We start from the raw sequence: 8,656 nt of genomic DNA, 5'->3' as shown, positions 1-8,656 counted from the left end.
AAGGAGTATATTAGCAGCCCCAGTTACTCTGAATCAGGGTGCAGGTATCCCAAGGAACAACACAACTTCTAATTCACATCAACCTAGGTTCCTTTTTAAAAGACAACTACAATACCATTATGACACTTCAAAAAGTTCAAAATGCTTCTTAAATATCATGGATTATCTATCATGTCCAAATTCCTCTGCCCACTTTTCACACAACTGCTTTGCTTAAATTAGAATGTAGTTAAGATTGCTTATATTGTGGGTGGTTTGTTGTGACTTAATCTCTGGGTTCCTCCCTCCTTTTTTCCCCTCCTTCCACTCCCCAAATGGCAATACAGCTGGAGCTTGACCAGACTAATGCCAGGAGCTTGTAAATCTGTCTGGGATGCCCACATTGGTGACAGGGGATCCAATTTCTTGGGCCATCCTCTGCTGCTTTCCCAGGCACACCAGCAGGGAGCTAGATGGGAAGTGGGGCAGTTGGGTCTCTAACCAGAATTCAAATGTGGGGTTATTTATTTACTGAAAAAATTATGTTCTTGCTCTTTAAAAGAGTTTTCCATGTTTTGGATTTGTTGCCTGTACCCCACTGTGTCACCTAACAGCTGCAAGTGAGTGTTGTCTATGATTTGCAAATTGCAGACCTATCTGACCCCTTCAGCAACCAGGAATCTGCCTCAGTCTCACTGAGTATGATAGAAAGACTGCAGTGGGTTAACTGCTACTCTCAGTAAGGACTTTGTGAGACCCAGAGCCTGTGCCTTCCTCCTCTAACCCAGCCTGGGGAAACTTTTGGCTTTATTCATTAGACAGAGAAGAGGGAGGGAGGAGGGAAGAGGGAAAAAGAGAACAGAGAAAAAGGCTTTCCACCTGCCAACTATTAGTTCTGCCCCCAAATGCCTGCAGCAGCCAGGTTGAGGTCAAACTAAAGCTGGGAACCTGGGACTCCCTCTGAGTCTCCCACAGGATGGTAATGGCCCAAGCACTTGAGCCATCATCTGCTGCCTCTGCTGCCTCCTGGGATGTGAATTAGCAGAACACTACATGGGATGCAGAGGTGGGGCTTGTTGCCAGGCTGTGACAGAGGGATATGTGTGTGTCCCTGTGGTGTGTCATAGTGCCCTCCCACATAGGCAAACTTCTTATCGGGACATTTCCTGGCCTTGATGTGTACTAGGGGGAGGAGAGCCAGGCCTGCTGCTGTGGTCCCTGCAGACAAGGGAACTGCTCACAATGTGGGTGATTTCACCTGGGGCTGAGGGCTGAGTGTTGCTGGAAGTGCCACCTCCTGCTTGTCTGATGATGCAGGTGACCTGGGAAATGGGCCCAAACTGTGTTGTTTAACTGCTCACCCCACCCCCACTTCCCAGACCAACTGTCTCCTTAACTGCTGAGAGGGGCATTCCATTGGTAACAGCATCTTCTCAGTCCTACTCCTCCTTTATGTGTGTATGCATGCATGCATGAGCATACACACACAGAAGCATTCATCAGACCTCCACTTTATAAACCACCGGGGTCCTGCCCAATTACAGGAGTTAACGTCTTTGAAAACAGATCTTATGAGACCAAGTCCTCCACATAGGAATGGACTTCAAGAGTGAAGATTTGAGGGTTAGACTTGTTGGGTAAAATGGACTTCAAGTCAAAGACTAGTACAGAAAAAGGAAAACAATCAGTTATGAGGTACTCTACTGGAGTACCAGTAGATACTCCACTGGTGCTATAAAGGACTTGGATAAGGAAGTGTGGGGGCAACCAAAGTGTGTTGTTTGCCTTTCTCATTCTGTTCCCGCTCTAGGTAGATGTATCTGGTCTTGCTAGGTTTCTTTACTCTGTTTCCTAACACCTGGGGCAGGAAATTCTCTAGGTAGTTAGAGCCGGTTACTTCCAGTTTCAGGAAGCCAGTCCTTCCTGGTGTGTGCTACCAAGGGCTCAGGAAAGGAGTCTCTCAGCCAGATTGGGTCCCTGCTTTAGCCGCTCTGCTCCTGGTTTCTCTTTGGCTGGTAAATACAGGCTTTTCTTTCTTTTGCCCAAGAAGGGCCTTTAAAGGATTGGGCAGAAAGGCATCAGGTCTTCAGTCCTGGGTTGTTCAAAGCAGCTTCTTGCTTCATATCCCAGGTCCTGACCAGTTAGCAAGGCAGCATGTCACATCAACCCAGATTCCTGGGACAGCATTTTCCATGTCCGCATGACTTCCTGGCCATGACAAAATACTGTCCTATAGCAGCCCAGGCTGGGATGTGGGATGTGGCTGGGGGGCCCACATGTGTGTCCACTTTATGGCACAGTCAAGGTGCAGCAGTAGCTCCTTCTCACACTACTACATATCTTTGTCAACATACACAAACCTGGGTTTTTAAAGGGTCTGAATGGAAGTATCTTGTAGCTCAATGGGTCTAAATATCTAAAGGCTAAATATCTAAAGGTCGGAACCTTTTTGAACACCTGGCCAAAGGTGACATCTTGCTTGTCTTCAGCAGAGAACAGGGTCTGTGGATCCATACCAGGGCCAGGGTTGGTGGGGGTGGGGGAAGAAGCGGGCAGGCCATTGGTATTACTTATAGCTGGGGAAGTTCTGAGGTAGGATAGGCAAGCCCAAATGGCACTGTGGCAGACAGACGCGGTTGTACATGCTCGCAGTGCCTCCTGTACAGATACTCAGCCTAGCCTGCCTGTCTTCATTGCCCTCTCTGGGGACACAAGACAAGTCAGCGTGAATGCCCAAGATTTGACCAGTCACTGAGGCAACCAGACAGATTGTTGGTCTCTTGAAGAGAAATGGTAGAGAAGTTTCTGCAAGGACACCATATTTGTGTAGTTACCCCATCATGGAAAGCATATGAGGCAATCATTACCTGGTGAGGCTACACAGGGAATATGTAACTAGAGGGGCAGGCTCAGGCCCTTGGCGTTTTATGAAGAGGATAGTGATGATATTACAGGGGTCCCACCTGGGCTAGCACAGCTTCAGTAACCACACCACAGTGAGGAAAACCAAATTCTGAGGTGCCAGATTATCCAGAGGCTGTTAAGGTACACAGCTTTACCACAATCACTAAATCATTGGAGAGGCAGACATCTGAAAGGATCAGGCAATCAAGGAAGGGTCCCTGGAGGTGTGTCTGAAGGATAACACATAGAAGACACTCTAGCTGAGAAGAATCAAAGCAAGGATAAGGAATGGGGATTTGGTGTGGTGTTCAAGCTTCTGCTTCAGACACTTTGAGTCCCATATTGGAATGCCTAGGTTTCAAATCCCTGCTCTATTTTTGATCCAGCTTCCTGCTAACATGCAGCATCAGAGGTCCTTGCTACCTATGGGTGAAAAGCAGACTGAGTCCTGGCTGCTGCAGAAGAGAGTAAGCTAGCATATGGAACATATGTTTCTCTCTCTGCCTTCCAATAAACAGGAATGTAAGAAAAATGATAATAAAAGCAAAGACAGAGAGGGCCAGTGTTGTGGCATAATGGATAAAGTGTCCACCTGCAATGCCAGCAACCTATATGGGTGCCATTTCAAGTCCCAACTGCCCACTTCTCATCCAGTTCCCTGCTAATGGTCTGGGAAAAGCAATGAGGTTGTACTCCTGTCAACCACATGGGAAATCTGAATGAAGTTCCTGGCTTTGGCCTGCCCCAGCCCCAGCGCCAGGTATTGCAGCCATCTTGGGAGTGAACGAGCAGATAGCTTTTCTTGACCTTGTTCTGTTCCAAATGTCGGTTCATGGAACCATCATGTGTTTACAACTGAATACTCAAAAAGCCAGCAAAACACATTACATGATGCAAAGGGGCCTACCCATGGTCACATGAGTAGTAGAGAGGTGGTCTGCTCATTGGCAGGGTATCACGTTGTTCATGCTGGGGCTCCAGATGTATAGCCAATGAAAATGCAAGGAAATGATCACCAGATTTAAACTTTAATACAAAATGAGTTTCTTGAATGAGTTCACCAAGTGGGTATGATGAACCAATTTAGATATGAAATTCAAAGTATGAGGACAAAATACCCCTAAACCCATCCAGACGGAGCCCTTATATAGATGAAATGTGAGCACAGTAACAGCACAGGTGAACAGCAGGTGTTAATAAAGGACAGTGGGTCCCGCTCAGAGAGACACACAATCCTGCCTTTAGCCATGTCAGGCCATACCAGAAAAACCACATTTTAGGTAGCGTTTGGTTGGATGGGGCCAAGAACCTTTTAGCAAGGAGATAACCTTTAGGAGGAGGCTCCTTGTCACTGACTTTGAAAAAACAAACATGGGGCAGTTGTTTAACAGGGCTGTTGCTGAGGGGATGCAAGGTAGGGACAGCCTCAACTACAATTCTGGGGGTGCAGGGCAATATGAGAATATGCCAGAGAGGTCAGGCTTAATCAGCACTGACTGCTGGTGGAGAGAACGAAGGTAGAATATGAAGGGGAAGATTCTGGGGGTAGTTTGTCTGGCAGGAGGGACAGCCCATGAGCACATTCCTGGGAAAAAAACTTCATTCAGAAGCACACCTGATTTGTTGGGGAATACCCAGACACTTCACCGGGACATGGCCAGGACCATGGCGGACAATAACTTAGTATACACAAATAGTTTATTAACCTATGGGGCAGAGGCACAGAATAGCTTGGAATGTCTACAAAAATAGGATTCTTGGGCCAACCTACAAAGAACCTAGTCCAATTAAGCGGGAAAAAGCAATCTGCCCTTTCAACAAGTTTCCTGGGGTACTTTTACCATGTTGACCAAGAAGTAGAGTAACCAAATTGTTAAACTGAGATGTTTGAGTGTCAAAATGCACAAGTTAGAAACTGTGGGAAGCTACACATGTAAACAAGGAATATCCTAGGAAAGCAGATGTAGTTACTCCTTGTGTGAATCACATTTGAGGAAAGCTAGTTAAGCTGGTTAAGAACATTTTTGGGGCACACAGACCAAATACTATTCCACTTACGTGGGTGATCTTGAGCACATTCTTTTACCCTTTTAAGCTTCAGTCTATTTGTGAAAGAAAGCTGCAATTGTGCACTCAGTACAATCTTCTTTTGGAAAGATGGCTCTGGACCCCAGATTTTTTAATGGAATAAAAAAATTGAGTTTGAGTCAGACAATTAAGTTTGACTCTCAACTCCAAGGAAAGCTTATACAGTGCCACAAACACTGGAACCCAGGAGAGAGAATGCTATAGGCTTATTTTGCTCCCCCCCCCTTTTTTTTTTAAGATTTATTTTTTATTGCAAAGGCAGATTTACAGAGAGGAGAGATAGTGAGAAAAAGATCTTCCATCTGATGGAAGATCTTCCATCTCCTCAAATGGTTGCAGTGGATGAAGTTGAGCCGATCCAAAGCCAGCAGCTTCCCCTGGGTCTCCCACATGAGTGCAGGGTCTCAAGGCTTTGGGGCATGTTCTGTGGTTTTCCCAGGCAGCCAGGAGCTGGACGGGGAAGGAGAGCAGCTGGGACATGCCACAGGGGGATTAGCCGGCTGCACCACTGTACCTGCCCCTTGCCTTTTTTTTTTTCTTTAAGATTTGTATTGAAAGGTCTATTTTCAGAGAGAGGAGAGACAGAGGGAATGGTCTTCGACCTGCTGGTTTACTCCCCAAATGGCTGCAGTGGCCAGAGGTAAGCTGATCCAAAGCTGGGAGCAGTTTTGTCCAGTTCTTCCATGACTGCAGAGTCTCAAGGACTTAAGCCATCTGGTTTTCTTGGCCATAAGCAGGAAGTGGAGCAGCCAGGACATGCCATAGGGCGGATTAGCCCGCAGAGCCACTACACCAGCTCCTTATTTTGCTTGTTTCGTAAAACACTCATTAGTTCCCCTCTTCTGCCACACAGAAATGGGGTAGAAGGCAGAGCCTGGAAATGTACAAACAATATTTCTGTAGCTTACCTTTTACCTGCCTTCCTGAAGGTAAAATTCCCAAAGACATTCCACTCAAGAGGTCCTGGTCTTGCCTTAGGTATTGCTTGTGGGAAACTCCTGGGATGGGTGTCTGGTGTGGCAGTTAAGCTGTTGTTTTGGATGCCTGCAACTGATCTTGTAGTGTCTGGTTGCAGTCCTGGCCTCTCTGCTCCTGAGGCAGGTTTCTACCAGTGTGCATCCTAGAAAATGGCAGATGATGGGTCAGGTTGTTGCCACTCATGTGCCAAGTGCTGGATGTAGTTTAGAGTTCCTAACTTTGGCTTGCCCCAACCCTGGCTGTTGTGAGCATTTGGGAAATGAACCAATGCATAGAAGATTGTTCTGTTGCTCTTTCATGTGAAATAAATAAAAAAAAATTAATTATTGGAAAACATACAACAGTGAAAATTCCACTTTATTTTTTTTCACATGACACGTGGGAAAAACCACAGAGCCGGCCTCAGTACTTTGTCCTCTGCTAGTTGGCTAGCAGTTCACCTTTCGGTCATAGCAGGCCAGTGTCAGGGCAACCTAGGGCACCCTCACCCCCACCCCCAAGCATGTTCAGTGTTCCCTTATGCATGAAAAGATTCTGGTTCTGGCATCATATTTCTTAAAAAGTTTATTCATTTGAAAAGAGGAATAAGAGATGGATCCTGTGTTCTCTGGTTTATCCCCTAAAAACCCACAGCAGTACGGGTGGGTCAGTCTGAAGGCAGGAAATAATTCCATCCGGATCTCCCCCCATCCACGTGGGTGGCAAGGATGCAGGCATGTACATCATCATCTGTTGCATTTCCAGGATGCTCTTGGAAAAGAAACTGAACTGGGAGTGGAGGTGGGACTTGCCCCCAGGCACTGATATGCAATGCAGGCATCCCAACTCAAGTAGCAGTTTTACGGGGGGACACACTGTCAGACTGGCACTGGCACAGGCTCGCTCATAGAGGAGGGCAGTCCTGGCAGGCTTCTCCTTCGACGGGCTGCCAGTTCAATCTTCTGAACCAGGTTCACATCCCAGGGGTGGGTCACGAAGCTGATGACGGCGCCTGGCACCTCGCTACCCACCCGGCCCACCCTTCCTGCTCTGTGGATGTAGTCTTGCAGAGTAAGGGGAAAATCATAATTGACAACCAGCTGCACGCGGGTGCTGTCGAGGCCCCTGGAGGCTATGTCCGTGCAGAGGAGGACGTCTCGTGAGCCCTTCTGGAAGTCCTGAAAGATGCCTGCCCTCCTCAAAGCTGGCATCTGCCCCTGCAGCCTCAGGTGCTGGATTTTGTGGTCCTCTAGAATATACCCGAGCCAGTTCACAGTGCTGGAACTATTACAGAACACCAGCAGTGCCCCTGAGGTTCCTGTCCTGTCCACCCTATCACGCCGTTTGAGAATCTCCAATAGCTCGGTCACCTTGTCTGTTCCCTTGAGTCTCAGGAATGTCTGTCTGACGTGAGGCATGATGCAGTGAAGCCTGGAGCTGGTGATGGTGGTGAGGGAGTGTGGCTTGGCAACTTTGTTCAGCAGCTGGCCTACGCCTTCAGGGAACGTGGCTCCCACCAGCACCAACTGGGCTTTGGGATTGAAGGGGTCTGCTAAATCAGAGGGATCTCCTGCTATGTGGCTCTTCTCCAAGATATACTCTACCAGTTCCAGAAAGCTGTCATCTAGCAACGTGTCAGCCTCATCCAACACCAAGAAGGTCAAGCGTTCCAGGCTCAGAAGCTGTCTTCTCAGGGCCTTCCCCAGAGCCCCTGGTGTGGCCACCAGCACATCTGCTGATGGCTGACTGGATAGCTGCAGTGTGACTCTTCGCATCCCCTGGCCTCCTTCTAGCTCCTGCACCTGCAGACCCAGGGAGCCGCCTAAGGGCTGGGCCACGGACCGCACCTGTTGGGCTAATTCTCGGGAAGGCACAAGGACCAGGCCCCTAGGAGAGGGGATACGGGGGCCACCCTCCAGTCTTGGCTGGCCCATCAGACGCTGGAACAGCGGTAGCAGGTAACTCAGAGTCTTGCCACTGCCTGTTTCCGCGGCGCAGAGAACATGGCGGCCGCCAAGAAGGGTGGGAATGGTGCTGGACTGCACGGTTGTGGGCTGCACGACTTGAGGCGCGGCCTCCAACAACGCCCGCAACAGGCGGGGTTCCAGGCCCAGGTCCGCGAAGCTGCTGTCGGACGACGGGGTCTGCAGCGCCGGAGCCTGCTGCTGAGCGCGCTCGATGGAGAAGTGGTCCCGCCGCGCCCGTCGGTGCCGCCAGCCGCGCGAGGCCAGAGGCGCACACTCCCAACGGCCCAGCGTGAGGCGAGCCGGCTGGTTCAGCTCTGGCCGCCGCGCCGACACCAGCAGCGGCCCGGGGCGCGTCAGCACCGGCCGCTGCGGGCTCCGGCGGTGCCTTCCCTCTCGTCGTTCGTGCCGCCGCTGGAGAGACCGGGGAATACGCACCACCGGCAACAGGGCCTCGTCGGGAGCGCGGACAGCCAGGTTGCGACGAGGCCCCAGGAGCAACCGAGCTGCTAGCGATGGCAACAGCCGCATCGGCCGAGCTAAAGCCATGTTGCCGCTAGTTACAGGGAGAGGCGCACGTCAGTGACGTCATGGACGCGTCGCGGTCTCGTCTACGGTGCCTGGCGCGGTTCGGTAAAAGCGAGCGGGGCTGGAAAAGCGTGTGGAGGAAGAAAAAGGTAGCTGTGGAGAGCTGAGCGAAGTGTGCAAGACTGAAGAGTGGATGTCCTAGCTTTGGGAAAGGGCTTCCAGGTGGAGGCAAGACC

At 49.8% G+C, this 8,656-nt stretch overlaps 2 protein-coding genes across 4 annotated transcripts in view; one reads left to right on the top strand and one right to left on the bottom strand.

Annotated features, from left to right (window-relative positions):
• The first annotated feature begins 1,385 nt into the window (after positions 1-1,385).
• The window catches only part of DUS2 (dihydrouridine synthase 2), a 43,687-nt gene continuing 36,416 nt past the window's right edge, over positions 1,386-8,656 (top strand). For 2 of the 3 annotated variants that reach the window (XM_058674080.1, XM_004583969.3), the window contains exon 1: positions 1,386-1,674. The gene's annotated coding sequence lies outside the window, so the exon portion shown is untranslated. Of the gene's footprint in view, positions 1,675-8,437; positions 8,570-8,656 lie in introns of those variants that run through there. The other variant, XM_058674079.1, reaches the window with a different exon arrangement.
• DDX28 (DEAD-box helicase 28) lies at positions 6,289-8,563 on the bottom strand. Its single transcript, XM_004584171.4, has one exon. The coding sequence runs from the start codon at positions 8,439-8,441 to the stop codon at positions 6,807-6,809; it is 1,635 nt and encodes a 544-aa protein (XP_004584228.2). The 5' UTR covers positions 8,442-8,563; the 3' UTR covers positions 6,289-6,806.

The sequence above is a fragment of the Ochotona princeps genome, chromosome 16, assembly GCF_030435755.1.
Source record: "Ochotona princeps isolate mOchPri1 chromosome 16, mOchPri1.hap1, whole genome shotgun sequence".
NCBI lineage: Eukaryota > Metazoa > Chordata > Mammalia > Lagomorpha > Ochotonidae > Ochotona > Ochotona princeps.
The sequence above is the reverse complement of the archived record's forward strand: the minus strand, read 5'-3'. Positions and strand labels throughout refer to the sequence as shown.

What these genes read in the sequence shown, in the direction of transcription:
- DDX28 (XM_004584171.4), bottom strand. Translation starts at nt 8,441, where the DNA reads ATGGCTTTAGCTCGGCCGATGCGGCTGTTGCCATCGCTAGCAGCTCGG.